Genomic DNA, 23,232 nt, shown 5'->3' with positions numbered 1-23,232 from the left:
TATCAGGGACAATGACTGGCATTCTAACAATACCACTTCTTAGAATTCAACCTAGAAATGCAATGACTACATACATGCAACTAATTTTACTCTACCACATGAATCTTCTACGAAGTGTGATTCTACTTATTTTTTTCTGCTAATTGACTGCTCTACCAAACGACTGGTACCCTTACATACACAGATGTGCTCGCACACACACACACACACACACACACACACACACACACGTGTGTATATAAATATATATATATATATATATATATATATACACACACACACACACACACACACACACACACACATATGCATAGATATGTATAGGGTTCTACTCTTGTGTTAAAGATGCACAAGCAGTGGTGAAAGGTTTGACTCCCTCATCCTCCAATGTCTAACTGTGTGACTCGCTTAACCAGACACCGCTCCTGGACTGAGTATGAAAAAGGTCCATGAAGATCAGTGCTATACTCCAGGAAAAAAAAATACAAAATAAATAAAAAATAAATAAATATAGGTGTAATAGCTACTAGCAAATGCTGTTCTCTGCCTGCTGGCAGCTCTTCATGCAAGAGCGTGGTACAGCAGAGTCTGGGAATTTGCCCTTTCCCTGCTGGAGTTTAATCTTAGAGTTGGAATATATAATTACAGGGGGTTATGGGGCACAGGGAGACTTGCTACCCTGAAAAAAATATTGTTTTTCATTTTTTCTTCCTTGTTTTTTGCTTGTTTGATCTTTTCAGACTGATGTTTTTTTAATGCTCTTTTGAGAGTTCACTCTTTGCTAAGACACACTCTCTCTCTCTCTGTGTATATATATATATATATATATATATATATATATATATATATATATATATATATGCAATTTGGATACTCGAAATTTCAAACATCGAACCTCTGAATAACCTTTTCAATGGAGATCACCGTACAGTGCGGAATGGGAACTTTACCATTCTCTTCACTGTAGTGTGATCTCGGTGTTGGCATACTTAAATAACAAGGAGTGTGGGGGTGCAAAAGATGTGAAATTAGTAGTTTTTCCCTTTTGGGGGTTTATTTTTTCTTGATTTGAGATTTCAAACTTTGATCCTATGCTCTTCGTTATTCAGAGGTTCGATGTTTTGAATTTTCGAGTATCAAAAGTGAATCCGTATACACATACACACACACACCACACACATATATATATATATATATATATATATATATATAGTATATATCTCCTATGCACGTGTGACTGTGTATGTGTGCCTCTTTGTAAATATATATACATACATACATATACAGTTACACATGTGCGTAAAATAAAGAGAATAAAATACTTACTGAAAAACACAAGATATATATACATATTTACATACATACACAGTTACACATGTGCGTAAGATAAAGAAAACAACTGCAGAACACATTGAAAAACACACAAAAAAACTTTTAGTTATGTACTCACCATAACTTCAGATGTTTGGGATCCATCTCGCCTACATTCTGAATGATGGGTTCGGAGCCGATCCCTCGGCTCCGACTCGGCACGCTTATGCCAAAGAGCGAAGTCTCTTATTGGCTGAGCTTACTATATCCCAGGATGCACCACCAACAGTCCCCCAGATCTAGTTTGTCCGCATACATACACACATGCATACCCTGCTTATATAACATCGTCAGATGAAACAAGATAAAAACAGTGGAGCTCAAAACCGTTCTATCTCTTCTGATCTGCAAGGTAGGGGGAAGGAGGGTGGGTATCAGGAATGTAGGCGAGATGGATCCCAAACATCTGAAGTTATGGTGAGTACATAACTAAAAGATGTTATGTGATCCTATCTCGCCTACATTCTGAATGATGGGACAGCGTCCCTAGCACCTGAATCCTGGGTGGCTCACTGGAAAACACTCCTGAGTACCGTGGAACCAAATGAAGCTCGTCCTTTAGATGCCACATCCAATTTGTAGTGGGAAATGAAAGTGTGCGGGTTGGACCAAGTAGCCGCAGCACAAATTTCCGAAATAGCGAGCTTGGAATGAAAAGCTATAGAAGTAGCCATAGCTCTGGTAGAATGAGCTTTGATAGATGATGCGAGTTGCTTATTTGAAGAAGAATAGGCCTGAGTTATGCAATCTCTGATCCATTTTGAGATTGTAGCTTTTGTGATGGTTTGGCCCAATTTATTATCTGAGAAGGACACAAACAACTGGTCTGACTTACGAAGTTGCTGGGTCCTGTCTAAATAGAAGCGTAATTGCCTGTGAACATCCAATTTATGGAGAGTGTATTCTGCCTCATTAGAGAATTTTGGAAAGAAAACTGGTAGTTCTAGGGATTGTTGAAGACAGAAACTAGAGCAGACCTTTGGGACAAAGGATGGATTAGGCCTAAGAGATACTCTATCTTTGTGGAAAATCAGATATGGTGGTTTAATAGACAGGGCTTGAAGTTCTGAGACTCTTCTTGCTGAAGTAATAGCCACTAAGAATGCCGTTTTCCATGACAGATATTTTAATTCGCATGTAGCAGCCGGTTCAAAAGGGGGAGATGTTAATGCGCGAAGCACTAAATCAAGATCCCACGGAGGTGCAGGATGAAAAACTGGTGGTCTTAACAGACTCGCACCTTTAATGAATGTTTTGCATAGCCTGCTGCTCATCAAAGGAGGATCCGTAGATTCATGGAATTTAGAAATAGCAGCTAGTTGAACTTTAATAGTTGAGACAGAAGATCCCTGATTAAATAGGGATGTTAAGAATTTCAAAACCTCTGGGACAGGAGCAGTGATAGGGTCTAAGCCCTTGAGTTGAGCCCAGATAGCAAACCTTTTCCACTTACTGAGGTACAATTTGTTAGTGGTGGGTTTATGGGCCGAAGACAAAATGTGAACAACTTCCGGGTCTAGTGTGTGGCTTCTGACTAAGGTCGGAAGTGGAGGAGCCAAGCTGTCAATTTCAGAGATTGAAGAGACTGATGCCAATGTCCCGACTGATGAATTAGCAAATCCGGGATCAGGTCTAAGGTCCACGGATCGTCCACTGCATGCTTTTTCAGGTAAGGAAACCATATCTGACGAGGCCAGTATGGGGCAATCAGAATCATTGAAGACCTTAGCTGGGAAGCTTTTTGAATGACTTTGGGAAGGAGTGGGATTGGAGGAAAAGCATAAAGCAACCCTGTTGGCCAGGGTTGAGCTAGAGCATCCATGGCCGGTACTTCCTGATGTGGAATCAAGGAGAAGAATCTTTGGCACTTGGTGTTTTGTGGAGTCGCAAATAGATCGCAGCACGGCGTCCCCCATCTCTTGAAAACCTGGGCTGCTACTGTGCGGTTTAGAGACCATTCGTGAGGAGAGAGAATTGTCCTGCTTAATTTGTCCGCCAATACATTTGACTTTCCCGGGATGTGGGTCGCTACTAAGAAGCGGTTGGTAGCTACAGCCCATTCCCACACTCTCATGGCCTCTCTGCAAAGGGGATACGATCTGGTCCCTCCTTGTTTGTTCAGATACCAAACCACCGACATGTTGTCTGTGTGGATGGCGATGATACCCTGAGGAAGGAACTTGTGTAAGGCCTGTAGGGATCGAAGTACAGCCCTCATCTCCAACACGTTGATGTGGAGAAGAGCTTCGTCCGGAAGCCAGGATCCCTGAACTAGCCTGCCCAGACAATGCCCCCCCCACCCTATCTGGGAGGCATCTGTCGTCAGGGTAACCGCTGGAGGGGGGAGAACAAAGGGTTTGCCCTGATCTAAGTTGGATGTCTGAAGCCACCAGCGCAGGTCCCTTTTGCATATTTCCGTAATCATGATGAGATGATTGAGTGGGAGATCTTGAAAGGTCCATTGAGTTGATAAGAGCCACTGAAGAATCCTCATGTGTAACCTTGCTAGAGGAACTAAAAGTACCGTGGCAGACATTGAGCCTAGAACCTGCAGGACCATCCTGGCTGGGGCTTTGGATCTCGAGATCAGAGCTTGCACTTGGCCCTGTAAGGTTCGGATCCTTTCGGCAGGAAGAAAGACACGCATCAATCTTGAGTCTATCTCTGCTCCTATAAACTTTATGCGCTGAGAGGGCAGCAAGACAGACTTTGACCAATTGAATGTAATCCCCAGGGAAACACCCAGGGAGATGGTGGCTTTGAGATTGTCCATAAGTAGATGCCTGGTGGTGGCAGTCAGGAGCCAGTCGTCGAGGTAGGGAAACACTTGGAATCCAAGGCTCCTCAGGTGAGCCGTCACTACTGCCAAACACTTGGTGAACACCCTGGGGGCTGTGGTGAGGCCAAAGGGCAGAGCACAAAATTGGTAATGACTGGCTCCCAGGCTGAAGCGCAGATACCTTCTGGACGCCTGATGTATCGGTATGTGATAATAGGCGTCCTTGAGGTCTATGGAGCACATCCAAACATCCTTCTCTAACAACGGGAGAATGGATTGCAACGTGACCATTCGGAATTTGGATTTCGTAACGGATAGGTTCAGTCTGCTGAGATCCAATATTGGTCTCAGGTCCCCTGTCTTTTTTGGCACTAAAAAGAACCTGGAGTAATTTCCTAATCCGATTTGGTCTGTGGGGACCGGTTGGATGACTCCTTTTTGTAGCAGCTTTGAAGCTTCTGCGGCTGCTATTTCCCTTTGACTGGGTGGTGGGTCCGGGATTCTCTTGGACGGAGGGGGTGAGTATTTGAATGGGATGATGTAACCTCCGGCAATTATCCGGCACCCATCTGTCCTGAGTGATTGACTCCCAGGCTTTTAGGTGCTTGGCAACGACACCCGACTGGCTCGAGCAGCACAGCCGGGCAATCCCTCATGTCGTGTGGGAGGCTGAAGAGCCACGAAAGGACTCGCGGTCTCCAGAATTGCGGGGCCCTCTGCCGCCTCTGGGACGGCGTCTCCCTGAAAAATTTCCCCGCCCTCTGCCTCTGGACGGGAATCTTCCTGCTGTTGGGAGAAAAACTTGCGAGATTTCCGAACCACATTTTCCCCTCCTTTGGCCTTGGGGTAAGGCCAAAAGGGAGTGGAATAACGGGCCCCTACGGCAGATAACGTTTTTCCCTCTTGCTCACAGCGGGTAAGGGTGTCTTTCACCTTGGGTCCAAACAATGAGGACCCATCAAAGGGAGCGTCGGCGAAGGAAGACTTGAAGGCCTCCGCAAACTGACACAAGCGGAGCCAGGCCTGTCTACGTAGAGCCACGCCTGTGCCTGCCGCTCTACCCGCCCCTTCGGCCGCATAAGATATGAGCCTCATGGACGAGTTAGCAATTGACGTCAGGATAGCCAACTGAGAGCTAACGGACTGGGCTAGCTGCTCAGGTAGGTTACCCGAGAGGAGTCTGACAACTCCTTGACCAGATCCCTCTGAAGCCTAGTAAAATGTGCCAAATAATTCAGAGACCTTAAGGTAAAGGCCGCTGAAGTCAGGGTGCGCTTCCGCACCTATCCATACTCCTAGACTCCTTATTAGGAGGATGGATGGACGTTGAAGCCTCTGCCACGTCCTGCTGTGTAGCAGATGCCACCACCATGGCATCTACAGCCACGCCCTTGGTAAGGAACTCCTTCTCGGGGAGCAGATAAGAATTTGTTTGGACGAGAAGGGACTGGTTCCACAGTATCCGGGTGTTCCCACGCCCTTCGACAAACTAAATCCAGAAGCTCGAAGGGCGGAGACACCCAGGAGGCGGAGGGCTGAGCCCCAAAGGCCTTGAGGAGCACTGATTCGTCCGCAGAGGGGGGTTTGGACATCCAGCCGCCTTGTTGTTTGAGGATCTCCAAGATGTCTGCAAAGGAGACATCATCCGAGGACGACTTAGGGGACCCTCTGCATCATCCATATCCGTGTCCGATGTGATAGACTCGGGGAGTCCACGTGCTTCCTCTTGCACGATCTCTTCCTTGGGGGTTCCTCTGGAGAGGACTCCGAAAAACCCTCAGGAAGAGGGGAACCCCCACTGGGGGTAACCTCAGGCCTCGGGGCTCCGCTGGCCATAGACAGGGAACTACCAAGGACCCAGTCTCCACGCCCAGGGAAGGTGCTGGTAAAACCGGAGAGATGGCAAGAGGATTTGGCCAAGGCACTCCTCATGGCCCTGAAAGCCGGACCTCCAGAATCCTGGGAGCGTCCAGTCTCCGGGGCCATGATAGTAGACGGAAGTCCCGCAGCCAAGCACCGAGAGGAGGCTCGGAACCGAGCATCGGTCCCAAACATCACCCTCGGGTCCAGCCGAAGAAGTCCGTACCAAACTCGGACCCGAGGCCCGGGTTGGAGTAAGGGTCGGAGCCGACCCTGAGATCTCCACCGGCTCCAAGAGCACCTGCTCCGACGGAGCCGAAGCAGTCGGAGGAGGAATAGCAATGGGATGGGTCATGGCCATCGGCTCGAAGCCAACTGGGTCGGAGCCGAAACAATTTTTTGGAAGACTGGGGACTGGAAAAGTCTTTGGAGCACCCTGTCTATATCAGAATCCGACATTCTCGAAGACCGAGAGGAAACAGAACGGGTTCGAGAAGACCTCTCCCTCGGCCCCAATGGACTAGGGGACCGGCTCCGAGGCGACTCGATGAGAATCGGCGCCGAGGAAACACACACCAGATTCCATCGGTGCCGAGGTAGACTTCGCCGAGGAGGAAGTGTCTGAGCGGGCGACCCTTGTCGGCTCCGAGAGCAGTGGAGCCGGCGGTGACCCGCCTCTCGATGCCCCAGCCATCGGCTCAAGTCCGAGGAGTCGATACTGGAGGCATCGAGGCAGACCGTTCGACCTCGGCCCAAGTCTTTGGAGCCGAAGGAGAGGCCTGCCTAGGTCTCTTGGCAGTCGGATCCGACGGACTGGTCGGCCAAGCCCTTTCTTTTTGGCAGGAGTCGGAGCGGAAGACAAGGCTTCTTCAAAAGAGGGTTTAATCAACCCTTTAAGAATTAATTTATTTTTCCTCTCCTGGAGGACCCTAGAGGAAAAAGCGTGACACACGCTGCATGACTCCTGCAAGTGCTTTGCCCCTAAACAATAAACACAAAGTAGATGGTCATCAGTGACAGACATCTTAAAAGCACATTTAGTACATTTTTTAAAGCCCGAAGGCCTAGGGGCTTGAGACATAATGCTAACAATTCCTGACAGGAAATTTAATCACTGTAGAATCGGTAATGACAAAAAAGCCGAAGGCTTACAGAAACTGTGTAAAACACAACCTTAGGTGTAACAACCGGGAACTTTAAACACTAGAGTTCAGTTAAAGAGTTTGACCAAAAAGGCCCTGGATTGGAAGTGGGCGCCAAACAAACTCTACACAATCACACACAATAAATTTCAGTACTCAATCGAACACAATATCAAAAGCAATAGCTATAGCCGTTAAAACGGCTTTTGTTTTGAAATACAAGCACAAAACTGACAGAAAAAGTAGTTAATAAAGCTACTCAGCCCAGCCAGCTCGAGACCACGTCCTTGCAGTTAAGCGGCAAACGAGATCTGGGGGACTGTTGGTGGTGCATCCTGGGATATAGTAAGCTCAGCCAATAAGAGACTTCGCTCTTTGGCATAAGCGTGCCGAGTCGGAGCCGAGGGATCGGCTCCGAACCCATCATTCAGAATGTAGGCGAGATAGGATCACATAACATCTAATAAACAAACCAACAAACAAAATCAAATATATGATTGCAAGATCTTCAGTTTAGTGCTTTCATGTCTACCTGGGACTTCTTCAGACTGTTATATACTCAGGTTAAAAAAATCTTAGAAATAATGTTATCTTAATTCAAATAATAAAGGAAAATTAAATGACAACTGAAATTAGGGGGTGATGATCAAGAGGAGCCATTCTAACCAGCTTTAAAACATTGGATTGTTCAACTGATGTTGGCTGCTAGCTGGCCAGTTAAGTTGGTCCAAGAAAAAATTGTCAAGTTGGATAGAAATCAATCAGTTTTTACCAAGCAGTCCATATATCTCACCAAAATGTAGAGTATGAAGCTCATCTAAAAACAATCTTAATGAGTCTCTACTTAGACCTTAGCCAGGGAGGATGGCACTGCACAGCCTAAGAAGGACAAATACTGGGTTATTACTTTGTTAGCTTGAATGGAAAAGAAAGTCAATCTCCTATACAGAAAAGGTTGAGAGTGAACTGACTAAAGATTATTAGTCCTCAGTAGCACAGCTATAACTGTTGAATGGATTGCTATGTGCACCAGTGGACTGCATGATAAAAACTTTTTCAGACCTGCTGTTGCATCTGTGCCAGTAGGCCTCAGATGTTCAGTACTACTCTTTGGATGTCTATCACTCATAACACATCATTAATGTAACCAATCCAGAGCACTGTATTGCATACTAGGTGCCACCTAAGCCAATGTCATGTTACTCAGGCAGATACACTGTATATTTTAGTGACCCAGTGATGGTTTTCAACACCACATCACCGTGCAACTTTCCGCCATAATGCATTCATTCTGGTATAACTTCTGGGATGTGACATGACATAATCCAAGAAGACCGGATCAGCTTTAGTGTGGTACCTTCAAACATTAGACAGATGTTTTAGAGACTAGAACAGCACTTCCCCTCTAAACAATACAAGAGGCAAATGCTTTTATCTTAGTATTCCATATATCAGATAGAGTAATACAACTGTCAAAAGAAATGCAACAGCTTTCTTTTATAAGTATCAGCTAACTGTTATTAATGAAAGACTATGGAGAAATACTACTGTGGGAGAGGGGTGTATTCAAAGTCAAGGAAAATAATGCTGCATGAGTTGAAATTGACAGTGTAGGTACTTAAAACAGTAGCAGTTCTGGGAAGTCAGAGAAGGAGACAGATGTGTTAGGCTATGAAAAGCAGCTTAAATGATGAGCAGGGAAAGGGACAGTATCCCTGCATAATAACTGTTCATTTCATCTGTAAGCCTTTGACTAACACATTCAAGGCATTGCAGTGGACCCATGGAACTTGCATGTGCCACAGCACTTTGCTTTCATAATGACTTCAGGTGAAGGTGTATCATATTGTCAAAATGCAGTGGATGTAAGTGCCCTGAATTTGCCACAGAGCAAGTTAGCACAACTCATTAGATGCACCTGGTCTTCCAGCTAAGTAGTGCCTCTGGGATCTGGAATGTGGTTTCAGAAACCCACTCATACTCATATTCTTCACTCTATTTCCAACATTCCTAGCAGACACTTGAACCTCTCATGGTACAACCGATGCATATAGTCAGCAATGCCACCTCCCAAGATGTCCATGTCCACTTAGGCCATCTTTTCTACCCCAATAACAAACCGTCATTCCATGGGTTACCTCTAAAGTGGGGGGGGGGGGAGCCACCAGAAAAAGAGGACAACATTGCCAACAGTAACCAGTGCACAGAAACTGAGTGCAATTTGCATCAACTCTGCACATAATATCCAAATGTTAGAACTGATCTTCTGAAAATTATGCATATATTATTTCTACATTTGTTTAAAAACATACTATTGTAATGGTTATGAGCCATAAAATGCCTCTCTAGCCTATAATTTATCATTCTTTATGGACCTTGTTGACTACATATCCTGAAGCTGTTGTTTACCTCTCACTGTCTTAGAGGTGTGTGAAACACAGGAGAAGGCAGCATTTTATGTCCTTCATCTTTATTAAAATGATACTGTAATTGCACTAGAGTCAGAAGATTATGCATATCCAGCAAAGATGTAAACTCATTTTAATTCTTCTTACATATCATTAACGACACTCAAGTCCATTTTAAAAGAGAGAGCGACACAAATCAAGTCCATTTTAAAACAGGCTAAGGACAGTGTGAAGTTGAATTCTGCAAGCAGGCAACGTACACTGCAGTGATGTGCAAATGTGAAAAATTTAGCTCTGTGAAATGTTTCATGAAATTTTGCAATTTTTTTTAAACATTTCAAACTAGTAAAATGGCATTACATGCTGCTGAAGCACAATGAAATGAAATTCTGCATATTTTTCACCTGATTACTGTGCAAGTAACATTTACATTTTGCACACTTAATGACAGTTTTGTCTGAATTTTGCAATAAGTGAAATGTTTGGCTTGGGTGAACATTTTCAAAAATAACTTACTCAGACAAATAAATAGCTTTGCACAATTTTGTCTGCAGAATTTAATTTCACATATTTAATAAGCTACAAATTTCATATCCAAGATGCTTTGGAGTTGGGCTGATAAAAAGAGAGGATGCCTTTGATGGTACTATACATGGCCTTGGTGTCTGGAAAGGCCATAATATTGTGAGTGGCAATTACAATAGATACGCATCTAGCTGAGATGTGTGCTAAGAGCTGGCAGTAATGCACCTGAAAAAACACAAAGGTGTGAGAGCTACAGTTGTGAACAGATGTATGCAATCATTCACACCTTCAGCCTCCTGTAACACAGGACCATCTGACCAAGTGAAAAGCAGGTCAGTAAAAGATAAGCTGGAGGATCCAAACTTAATGGACAGCTCTCCCACAAATACAGCCAAACTGGTATATCTCCTGGCCTCTGCCTCCACTCAAAACAGAGAAACACCAGTGAAAGAGAGAAACCAGGTCGGCAATGAGGCAAAAGAATGCTAGGACATGGTAATCTACAAAACATTAGCAGGGAAGAAAAAAAACTTATAGTAAACAGTTCATGCATTGTATAAACTTTGTAAAATAAAACAATGGCTTTCTAGGCCTACAAGAAACAAAGCATGGTCTTCTATTTATTCTCTGATGTCATTCTAATTTTCAACATGTTGTAACCTTCCTGAAAATAGCAGTCATTCTCATTCATAGCTTGTCTGCTGTATATGCACAGTAAAAAAAAAAAAAAAAAGTAGATAACAAAAGAAAGTGAAATACATTTGTATACCCTGGGAAGGGGAGTGGTAATTAACTTGTTTGCTGGCAAAAACTAAAACCATACTCCTCTGAAAATATAGCATTATTCAAAAAATCATTAATGTGCAGTAAAACAATGTAGCCACATCAGGCTGTTTTAATGTCCTTCTTATACCATGTACATGTTATCCGACTCCCATTAGATAGTTTCAAGTTGCCTTTTCACTAAATCTAGCAGTAGCTGCAGCTAACACACAGCAGAATAGAGATACAAACATTAGTGCAACAGAAATTAATTTGTAAGCAGAAGGTTCTGAAGTTTATTACCCATGCATTTTTGAAGCTGCTAATGTTGAGCAGCAATCTCTCAATCTGCAGCTAATATACAAGTACCAGTTTAGTGCACTGTACAACTTGAAACCTCAGGTTAATCTATAACAACAGCAGTCATTCAACGTATCTAGCCATAAATGACAGCTGTATGCTGGGTAGAGGGGGTACGTAGTGATGGAGCAGCACTTCCATCTGGTGGTCAAGATGATATACTGCGCAGAAAAAAACTCTCAATGCAATTGCATGCCTACAGAATTCAACTGACACACCTATGAATGTTTAAAAACATTTTCATCTGTCTCAATTTCTGTATTTTTAAATTAAAAGAAAATCATTGCTTCTTAAAACATTTTATGCTGGACAAACACTTTTATGCAGGTGCACAATGTTACACTATGATCTAAAGGGATAACAGCGTGAGGAATGGCAATGCAAAATAGCAAATAAAGCAAAGGGGAAAGCACAGGTGAAAGAAAAGCAAAGTAAGGTATGGAAGACTTACGTGATCTGCGAAATCCGTTACAGCTATATTTAGCTGAGAAGAATGCAAAGAGAGTGATAGGTTAAGGGACACCAGTAACGTTATGCATATTGAAATGATGACACAGAATGACACAAAGCAAACAAAATCTCAGCAGAAGAAAGATGAGAAGCTTTCTGTTTCAAAGAAAATAAGGAATGCTCCACTGCACTAACTGACAAACACTACAGTAATTCTTCAGTTAGAACTGGATGTCAGGTTAAAATTTAGAATGCTGGAAAGATTAAGTAAAACACAAGTATGAAGTATACAACTTTTGTAGTAAAGAAGTTTCCTGATGAAAGGATGGATTCTTCTTAACTTTTCATCGTTGCCACTTAATTACTGTTAATTGCTGCTCCTTGATATTTGTTAATGAGAACTCCATCACTTTTAATAAGAACATTTCACTGAATTGATTATTTTGGGATTTGATGCCTGGAAATCCCAGATCTTATACAAATGACTGATATGTAACAAGCTTACCAATATATTTAGGAGGCTTGTCTAGATTGTAGCCTCCATGTATATTTGATTTCACATGCTGTTTAGGTACTGCACTATAAACAAAGAAGAGCATAAAATAAAAACAAAAACATACTTTCTTTCATAACCAAAGCTAGATGAGAACTAAGCATATACAATAAAGGTAAGCAGTGACAGAAGTCCCTGAGAAATTTAACACAGGTGTCTAGACTTGAGCCTGAGCTCACAATACTACTGCAGAAAAAAATGGTAGCCTTTGCTAGCCAAAATGCTGTGGTTACTGAGAGAAATGCTGCATAGCCCAAGATATCACCAGCCTCTGCACAGATCCAAGGATCTTGCTCACTTGGATAATTTCTGCTCCAGACACTAATGTGCAATAAATAAGGAGAAAACACTATATAAATCCATGCCATCATGTAAGGAGATTGGGTGACAGAGGGAACCCAAAATGAGCCACAGTCCTAAAGCAAAGGAATATGGTACACCAAAAGGAACTAACTTCTTAATTTACAAGGTATACTATGAACAAAATCTATAGCAGTGATGCAAATCATGATGGGAACACTTTTTTAACTAGGTATTTTTTGCCTCTGTGCGTAATCACGATCAAGCCTACAGCTCTCTATCTTGAACCCATTCATTCTCTCATCTCTGGGGAGTTCCAGTGTAAAGGTAAGGGATGACCAGAGAGTTCATCCACCAAGCATCCCAGCAATGGTGGCATTTATAACTGAGACCATAAACACTCTCCCAATGGCTATCATGAGCACCCATGTCACACCTCAGGGCATCATCATGTGTGTGTGTGTGTGTGTGTGTGTGTGTGTGTGTGTGTGTGTGTGTGTGTGTGTGTGTGTGTGTGTGTATGTTTGCACGTGTTTCCAACTACTTGCTAATGAGGATGATGAATACCATCACCAGTCTGTAATGACTAAGTGCATGTCCCCAGTGATGGCCATTTTCAGAGCCATGCATGCCTCCACTTATATGATGATGATCAGTCAACCAAAAGCCACATCTCTCAGCCCCCCCCCCACCCCCCCAAGGATGGGCAAGGAGGAAAAAAATCATTCACTTCCACCCTTCTTTGTCTGGGTCTTGCAGCATCTGAGCTGCTATTTGATGTCAGTTTATCTGACCTGTATTCAGGGATTTATCCCTCTATGCTACAGAGCTAGATGTATGATGGGACTATATTAATATGCTTTTGAGTTGTTGCCTGCTGCCCAAATTTCTACCAATAAATTTGTTTATATACTTTGTGTTACACTTGAATAGCAAACAAAGATTAAAGGGTACTTACGTGTATCGCAACCACATTTTCACGCTAATGCTGGTTGCTTCTCCTTGTGCCAACTGGGACTAATGAAGTATGACAAAACCTCACAGACATGTTTGTGTTCTTGTTTTTAGGAAGGTTTCTCACTTCAACGGCTGAAAAATTAAGGTTTGAAAAATAGATTTCCCTATTTACTGCCAGCATCTCAAGATGTCAGTTAAGCAAGTCTCCCATTCCACTTAAAACACGTTCCGCGTTACTTTTTCTCAGCCTTTGCCGCTCTGAGAACAGAAAGCACCAGGAAAGAAAAGCAAAGCAGTACCCTGTCTAAACTCCTTACAAAGTAATCGGGAAGGGTAGACTGCTAAAACACGATCTTGGTGGTGGGTTTGTAAAACGAGTAAGGGTTTGCACATGTTAGGATTTGTGGCTAGCATGCTCGAAAGCAGCTAATCCGTTGGAAGTGTGAGTGTGTGTCTGTCTAACATCATACGCTATGACTACCCACACTTCTTTCAGGCCAACGCACATATATACACGCAGTCACTGTGATCGCTTGCTGAATGCAATGCTTGACGTCTTTCAAGCATGCTAGCCACAAATCCTCAAATTTGAACCCTTACTCATTTTACAAAGCCATCACCAACATCCCAGAAGAGTTTTTCACAGTCTACCCTTCCTGATTACACTCCCTTGTTACTGTTTGAGTAAAAGACAAGAAAGTCCAGCACGTTGGAAATTGTGGTTGTGATAACACGTAAGTACTGATTAAAGTTTTCCTTTGCACTTTATATATTCATTGTGACACTTTTTAACTTAAGTGCTACAATGCATTTTTGACCCTTTGTATACCTATATTGTGGGCATTTTTTTTTTTACAAAAAAAAAAAAAATTTATAAACAGTTTTTTTTTTTAATAAGGCTATATCTTTATAAAAGCCACTCTGACTCCCCTACACAATGGCAGCCCCAGGTAATTGTAACCCCATCAATCTCACCAGCCTTATAAGTAAAGCCATGGAATTTATCAAAGCAGAACTCATTTATGCATATATGAGCAACTTAACTGATCTAAACCCCAGTATGTTTGGCTTTGTGAAGGACAAGTACCATTCTCCTGAAAGTAGTAAGTTTCTTTGAAAAGGTTACAGAATCTGTGGACAGTTGTCACTTTGTGTACACTGTTTATCTCATCCTGGCCAAAGCTACTGACACTATCCATCATGCTGGTATTATTAAAAAAATAGACCAACTTAATGTAGACCATTACATTGCCTGCTGGACTAAAAATTAGCTTTCCAACATATCCCAGTTTGTGAAAGTTGTTACCCACTCTGAGTGTAAAATTCTAACTAGTAGGGTACCATGGGGATCAGTACTGGACCCTTTCCTGCTCAGCATTTATTTTGCAGACATCCAAATCAATATCCCAGAATTATTATTGACCAAGTTTAAGGGCTGAAAGATGCACAAACCTGGTGCTCCAAAAATGATAAGCTAAATGCAAGAAAATTACAGCATAATCAGTAAAAAAGCTGCTCCCACCTCTTATGTTGTAAACATTGCTTCTTTTCAGACAAACTCAGTCATAACATACCTGGTTATTTATGTGGACAACTATCTCTCTCTCACAGGCAGTCATCATGTTTCCACCATAGTCAGGAAATCCTTCTATTTGATCCAGTTAATTTGCAAGGGGACAGACTCAAGACCGAAACAAGTTATTCTATCACTGTACTCTTCCCTTATCAGATCCATCATTGAATACAATGCCCTCTTTGGTATGCACAAATCCAGGCATATTGATTGATTGGAAAGCCCTCAAAGATTATTAAAATGAAAGGCATTAAATCCTTCAACTATCCTAATAGATTAGCACACCTATCCTTACACTCAGTAGCCGGCCGGCTGTTTCAAGGTGACCTGTATCTGGCTTTCCAAGCCATTAAAAATCCAAATCTATTTCACCTCTTATTTCTTTGCACAATTAATGGCTCTATAAACACCTATAGTAGGGATATAAATCTATAACAACAAATAAACAAGATTTTCTGGTGAGATAGTTTTTGTATCTCAACGTATTCCTAGCCTATGTAATAAGTCAACACTATAAGTCATACAAAAAAGAAGTTATATACTTACCATAATGTTCCATGTGAGTTGTTCATCTTGCCTTCATTCTTTACTGATGGGTTCAGAGCCGATCCCTCGCCTCCGAGTCGGCACCTATTACAAAGCTCAAGGATTTCAAGTAGCTCGAGGCCAAGTCCCTATCCCATGATGCACCCTGAGTTACCTCAGATCTTGTTTGCTGCGTATAATAATACCATATGTCATTCTATAACTCCATAAGAGAGAGAGAGAGAGTAGAAGGGTTGAGTGACCATGAAGGATCTAGCATCTAGGTCTTCTGAGAGCCCAGGAGGGGGTAGGATGGAGGGACATAAGAATGAAGGCGAGATGAACAATTCACATGGAACGTTATGGTAAGTACATAACTTCTTTATGTGAAGTTGTTCTATCTCGCCGTTCATTCTTTACTGATGGGTAGCGTCCCAAGCACCATCTACCTCAGGTGATTCATGGGAGTATATTTCTCAGGACCATGGATCCAAAGGCGGCCCTGTCAACTTTGTAATGAGTAATAAAGGTATGAGGTTTTGACCAAGTGGCTGCTGCACAAATGTTATCAATAGGAAGTCTGGCAGAAAAAGCAGAGGATGTAGAAACTGCTCTGGTTGAGTGAGCTTTAATTTTATGCTGTAAGGGCATATTGGCAGCTGAATAAGCAAAGGTGATACAATCAAATAACCATTTAGAAAGAGTTGTTTTAGCCACTGGCATACCCTTCCTGGAATCTGAAAATGAAACAAAAAGCTGGTCTGATTTCCTGAAATCTTTTGTTCTATCTAAACAGAATCTGAGCTGTCTGTGAACATCAAGTTTGTGCAGCATGTACTCTAGATTGTTGGAATGGTTGGGGAAGAAAACTGGCAAATCAATAATTTGGTTGAGATTAGTTTCAGTGTAAACTTTAGGCAAGAAGGAGGGGGTTGTTCGAATAGAGAGTCTGTCAGCATGGAAAAATCAAATAAGGAGGCTTGATGGACAAGGCTTGAAGCACAGACTCTCTGCTGACAGAAGTAATAGCCACTAAAAAGATGGTTTTCCATGACAAAAATTTGAGATCACATGAGGAAGCTGGTTCAAATGGCGGAAGAATTATGCGGGAAAGCATAAAATCTGGATTCCATGGAGAACAGGGAGATTTCACAGGTGGTCTAATATGAAAGGTCCCTTTGAGAAAGGCTTTGGATAATTTGTGTGACATAATATTCAATCCTTCAAATCCCAAATGAAAGTTAGAAATGGCAGCAAGTTGAACACGGACTGTTGCTGCTGCAGCTCCTTTATTGAATATCATGGTTAAGAATTCTAGAATAGAGGCCATAGGGGCTTGGTAAGGATCAATATTGTTTTTAGAGGCCCATATAGAACATTTTTTTCCATTTGCTGAGGTAAAGCTTCCTCATAGAAGGTTTATGAGAGGATAGGTGAATTTGCTTCGTCTCACTGGAAAGGTTATGGAACCTGGCTATGATGGGAATTGGAGCAGCCAAGCTGTCAGCTTCAGGGACTGCAGAGAGGGATGAAGTTCCCCTGATGAGTGTGTCAGAAGGTCCAGAAATGGGTCCAGAATCCAGGGGACCTCCAAAAGATGAAGTCGAAAGAAGGGGAACCAAATCTGACGAGGCCAATGAGGAGCTATTAGAATAATGGTCCTTCCCAGGGCTTTTGCTTTCTGTAATACCTTGGGTATCAATGGAATTGATGGGAATGCATAAAGGAGACCGGGTCAATATTAGAAGACCGACTGTTTAGGTGATCGAACACCTAAACATCGATCTTCTAATATCGAACTGGACAATGTTGAATGTCCCAGGGAAACATGTCCCTCGGCCACAACACAAAAAACATTACTTTACATCTATATTAAGTGGGGGGGTTTGCCCCCCCCCACACCCCCTAACTAAATATACCAACTCCGAGATTGCTCAACAGTAGGGAAATAGCAAACTCCAATGAATGGCCAAGGGAAATTTTTCTCTGAGTTAACTGGACCGTTCGCCGTTTTTTGCTTTCGATGTTAGAAGATCGATGTTTAGGTGTTCGATCACCTAAACAGTCAGTCTTCTAATATAGACCCAGGAGACCCGGGAGCCAATCGTGAATGAGTGCATCCCTTGGGACTTCTCCCAGAGGAGGAATCAGGGCTAAGTAGCTTCTACATTTCGTGTTCATGTGACTCGCAAAAAGGTCGCAGCAAGGCTGGCACCACCTGTGGAATATCCTGTCCGCTATTTCCGTCTTGAGGGACCACTCATGGGGCAACAAAATTGCTCTGCTCAGCTTGTCTACTATCATGTTGGATTTCCCCGGGATGTGTCTTGCTAACAGAAAGTGCTGGGTAGAAATAGCCCACTGCCACATTCTAAGGGCCTCGTGACAAAAGGGGGTATGATCTGGTTCCTCCCTGTTTGTTCAAATACCAGACCACTGACGTGTTGTCCATCTGAATTGCAATCGTACCCAGAGGAAGAGAGTCCTGGAAGTACTGCAATGCCAAAAGAACTGCTCTCATCTCTAGGACATTGATATGCAGATGTGTCTCTTGATCGGTCCATGTGGCTTGGGCTGTCTTTCCCTGAAAATGCCCCACCCCCACCCTATCAGGGAAGCATCTGTGGTTACTGTGGCCAGTGGAGGGGTAACACAAATGGGCTTCTTATCCTAACATGAAGTGAGGTCAAACACCACTGAAGATCCTTTTTGCAGGAATTTGTGATCATTATGTGAGACATGGGGAGCTCTTGGTAAGATCATTGAGTGAACAACAGCCATTGCAGTATCCGCATGTGCATACGAGCCAGTGGTATGGCTAGAATTGCTGCTGCCATCATTCCTAACAATTTCAGAATTTCTGATGCTAGTGCTTTGTTTTTGGATATTAGAATGCGGACATGCTGATGGAGAAGTAAGACTCTTTCTACTGGAAGTCTTAGCATGGTGGTGGTGGTGGTGGTGTCCAGTTCTGCTCAGATAAAGACAATAAGCTGTGATGGCAACAAGGCAGATTTTTCTTATAGTAATGCCCAGCTGATTGCAGAGTGACAGAGTGGACTCCCTGGCCTGAATGAGTTGATGCCTGGTGGTGGCGGTAAGGAGCCATCGTCTAGGTACAGAAACACCTGGAATGCTAAACGCCTCAGGTGAGCCGTGACCACTGCCATGCATTTGGTGAACACTTTGGCGACTGTAGTGAGACCAAAGGGCAGGGCTCGGAACTGGTAATGATTGGCTCCCAGCCGGAAGCGGAGATGATCCCTGGATGGCCCGACCATTTTTATGTGGTAGTACGCATCCTGGAGATCTATCAAGCACATCCAATTGTCTTTCCCTAAGAAGGGAAAGTATCAACTGAAGCATGACCATCCGAAACTTCTCTTTCTTTACAGATTTGTGTAGTCTGCTGGGGTCCAATATAGGTCTCCAGTCCCATGTCTTTTTTGGAACTAAAAAGAATCTTGAGTAAGTTCTGGATCCTGTCTGGTCTGCTGGGACTGGTTGGATGACTCTTTTTCTTAGCAATGTCTAGACCTCTACTGTTGCTTGTTCCCTGTAACTGGGTGGAACATCCGGGATTTTCCTTGTCAGTGGAGGTTGTGTGGCGAATGGGATGAAATATCCTCTGGAAATGATACTTTGTACCCAGTTGTCATTTGTTGTTTTGAGCCAGGCATCTGGGTACAAAGATAAGTGACCACCAACTACCTACAGAGCAGGACAGTCGGGCCTCCTTTCAGGAGCACTGGTAGGGCTTCCCAAAGAAGTGATCTCTGTCACCCTGATTTTGTGGACCCCCCTCTGTCGCGAGTGTGATGTCTTCCATTCTTGCCCCCTCCTCTGCCCTTGGAGGGGGGTTCACCATGTGCATCCTGAAAGGCTCCCTGGGCTTTTCAGAACCACATTTACCTCACCTTTGACCCTTGGGGTAGGGTCTGGCAGGGGTGGAAAAATAGACTCCGATGACAGACAGAGTCTTTCCATCCTGCTCACACCTGGTTAAAGTTTCCTTAACTTTGGGCCCGAAAAGGGACGAGCCATCAGAGGGGTATTCACGAAGGATGACTTGAAGGGCTCTGTGAAGGAACACAAGCGCATCCAGGAGTGTCTCCTAAGAGCAACTCCTGTACCCACTGCTCTACTCGTTCCATCAGCTGCATATGAAATGAGGCGCATGGACGAGTTCACTATGGAATTGAGGGTAGCAAGCTGGGAGGCAACTTTGTCTGTAGCTCCTGCAGCTACTGTACCCTGAAGAGTATCCCCCAGCTCTTTAAGAAGATCTCTTAGTAGTCTCGTAAAATGGGTTAAATAGTTAAGCAAACGAAGTGCAAAAGTTTCTAAACTAAACGTGCGCTTCCCATATCTATCCATGATCCTGGAGTCTCTGTTAGGAAGATGGATAGACAAGGAAGTTTCAGACATTTCCTTTTTGGTGGCTGCCGCCACCACCATGGCATCAACTGGCACACCTTTGGTCAAGAAGGATTTATCTCGGGGGGCAGATATGAACTTATTAGGCCTCCTAGGGACAGACTCCATGGTGTCCGGAGACTCCCACACCATTCATGAGACCAGCTGCATAAGCTCATCGAAGGACGGAGACACGTAAGAGGTGGAAGGCTGAGACTCAAAAGCCTTCAGGAGGACTGACTCATCCTCAGTAGGGTTGGTGGACTGCCAGTCACCCCTCTGCCTAAAGATTTTCAGTATCTCAGCAAATGAGATATCCTCAGAGGGGGACCCTTATGATTCATCCAAGTCAGTATCAGATGTTAATGACTCCTGAGGAGAGTCCAAATGTTTCCTCTTACACACACTCTTCCTGGGAATCTCATCAGTGGGAGCTTCTGGAAAGGTCTTGGAAGAGCATGGGCCACCCAATCGGGCTTCCTGAGGCTCTGGGTCTCTGCGCTTAGCTAGAATCTGTGAGGCAGAAGCAGACACAGGCGCTTTAGGGGATGAAGAAGCCGGACCTGAAGTTGAGGATGTCTTGGGAGACATAACTCTCCTCATGGCTTTGAAGGTACCCCTGCACTGGTGCGAAGGGACCGATGGATCTGAGGAAACCATCGATACCCCCAGCACTGGGACAGTGTGCTCCGAGCCCGAGGTAGGAGCCGAGCTCATCCGAGCCGAAGCCCCGAGAGGCAAAGTCGGAACTGACAAGTCAGTTCGACTATCCTCCACAAACCCGACCAGAGAGTGTCGGCTCCTAGAGTCCTCGATCGGTGCCGAGGATGTCAGAGTGAACGCAGCCAAAGACACTAGAGCAGGCATCAGCTCCAAAGGCTGCACAGCAAGTTCGACCCCTCCGGCTCCAAAGGACCAGTATGGCTCGGAGGAGGAAGACATAAAGCTGGCATGAGGGTCTTCGGCTCCAAAGCCACCTGGGTTGGAGCCGATAACAATTTTTCAAAGGCCGGTGCCTAAAGAAGTTTCTGCACCACCCGATCCAGATCCAAATCTGAGAGGCCAACAGAAGACCTAGATGAATGTACCGATGGTACCGACTGAAGAAGTGGAAATTTTAGAATTTCGGATACCGGTTCCAAAACTCCGAAAAGAAAAGACAGTCGGCTCCGAGACCTGTGGAGCCGATGTCACAGACTATCTTGACTTTTTCGATTTTTTTTTAATCCACAGAAGTCTTGGAGGACTTTGAGGACTTACTAGATCCATCCTGGTCACTCAAAGCCTCCTGGAAAGAAGGTTTCAACAAACTCCTGTCAATGAGCTTCCTTTTTCTCTGTTGGAGGACTTGTGAGGAAAAAGAATGGCAAATGGAACATGTTTCTTGTAAGTGCAAGGCACCCAAGCAGTAGACACAATTCACGTGGCAGTCAGTAACAGACATCTTCTGCTTACATTTAGGGCATTTTTTAAACCCTGACTTAGGGTGTTTGTCCTTGTCATCAGCCATGACAGAAATGGACATACCCAACAACAGCAATATAAATTAGCCTTCTAATAAAAAACAGGCTAACTATAAGCACAAGCACACACACACACACACACACACAAGCCTTTTAAACTAAGGCTAACTATAAATAGTAATAAGTCTTCTAATAAAAAACATGCTAACTATATGCACAGACACACACAAGCCTTTTAAACTAAGGCTAACAAGCACACACACAGATAATCTTAACAAGCAAGTTAACTCTCTAAGAATTATGCTAAGAAAAAAGTGACAAAAGGTCACTGAATAAACACTTACTAATCACTAAGTAATTACACAACACTATACTAATAACAAATGTGACAAAAGGTCACTGAATGAACAATTTTTATAGTAAGAAAATTTTAAATAGGCCTATAAAGAAAAACGAGGCCAAATATATAGCTAAGAAAGCACACAGGGAAGGGAACATTGCAGATAAAGCTTTAAGAGCTTATCTAATCTAATTATCTAACTAGTCTATCAATAAACTAACTATAATTTTGAAAATTGAAAAGTATTAAAGTTTTACTGGCCTGAGCTAGCAAGAACCTCCAATCAGTTGCAGCGGCAAACTAGATCTGGGGTAACTCAGGGTGCATCATGGGATAGGGACTTGGCCTCAAGCTACTTGAAATCCTCGAGCTTTGTAGTAGGTGCCGACTCAGAGCCGAGGGATCAGCTCCAAACTCATCAGTAAAGAATGAACGGCGAGATAGAACAACTTCACATGCACTATTTTGATTGCCTTTAAAGCAAGACTTGATACACAGGTTCACAACAGAGGAATGTTGTATGGCCTTGCTTGATTTGGGAGGTGAGCACTATTAAGTGCTCAAAAAGGGTGGAAGAACTTTCTAATTATGCTACTGAAAGGTATATATGGTTAGGCATCTTATGACCCCAGTGGTTGCTTGCTTAATATTGTTCCTATATTCCTATAATTCTGCTGTATCCCTTGGTAATGTTACCATACTGACAGTGTGGGGGGGTGTCCACAGATATTAACGAATGTAACCCCATGCATGCACTGTGGTGCATCCATTTAAGACTATGGACACACCCCAAAGTATCCCTTTGCTGGCTTCACTAAGGCTTAAATTCACTGAATTCTGACTGATCTCACCATATGGAAAAAATATTTTGTGAAGCTTCTTACTTATAATGTGGCCATATATAACTAGAATGGGATGCAGTCAATTGAACAACAGCTGTTTTTTGACTGCTGATTGATTGAAGACATTGTACCAAAACATCTTTCAGTGAAAGTGGAGTTTTCCCTTTTCTCCACTATTATGTGATCTCAGAGTACATATAATAATTTTAGAAGGGGATGGAAGGTTTGACCCCCCCCCCTCCCCATATCAAGGGTGCAAAAAATGTTTTTAAGAATTGTTGAGAGGTGGCATCATTTTTTTGATCTATCAGCAGTGGAAGAAATGGTTGTTGATAGATGGACATGAATCCAAGTAGAATGACTGAGAAGAAAATGCAGCATGGCACTGGAAGCAACACTTGCAGTGGTGCATAACTTTAGAAATAAAGTATAATGGAACACTTTCATTACCTCAATATTTAGTGGATATTTTTTAGACTTTCTAATGAATTACTGAGTCACTCATTGTAATTGCAACTCATCAAAATGTATCTAAAAGTATATATTTTCTCCCCCCAAAAAAGAAATTCTTCTCTGGAAATAGTGGGTGGGGGGGGGGCTGTGCTC

At 43.3% G+C, this 23,232-nt stretch overlaps 1 protein-coding gene across 32 annotated transcripts in view; it reads right to left on the bottom strand.

The window, feature by feature from the left end:
* KCNMA1 (potassium calcium-activated channel subfamily M alpha 1) overlaps positions 1-23,232 on the bottom strand; it is a 4,085,072-nt gene that overhangs the window by 1,188,460 nt on the left and 2,873,380 nt on the right. For 2 of the 32 annotated variants that reach the window (XM_044055792.1, XM_044055795.1), the window contains one exon: positions 11,659-11,691. The exons of the other annotated variants lie outside the window; for them this stretch is intronic. In XM_044055792.1, the coding sequence (XP_043911727.1) occupies positions 11,659-11,691 (33 nt within the window). The remainder of the gene's footprint in view (positions 1-11,658; positions 11,692-23,232) is intronic. 32 annotated transcript variants of the gene reach the window in all.

This window comes from Protopterus annectens, chromosome 14.part0 (genome assembly GCF_019279795.1).
Source record: "Protopterus annectens isolate FY-2018-M chromosome 14.part0, PAN1.0, whole genome shotgun sequence".
Taxonomy (NCBI): domain Eukaryota; kingdom Metazoa; phylum Chordata; order Ceratodontiformes; family Protopteridae; genus Protopterus; species Protopterus annectens.
The sequence above is the reverse complement of the archived record's forward strand: the minus strand, read 5'-3'. Positions and strand labels throughout refer to the sequence as shown.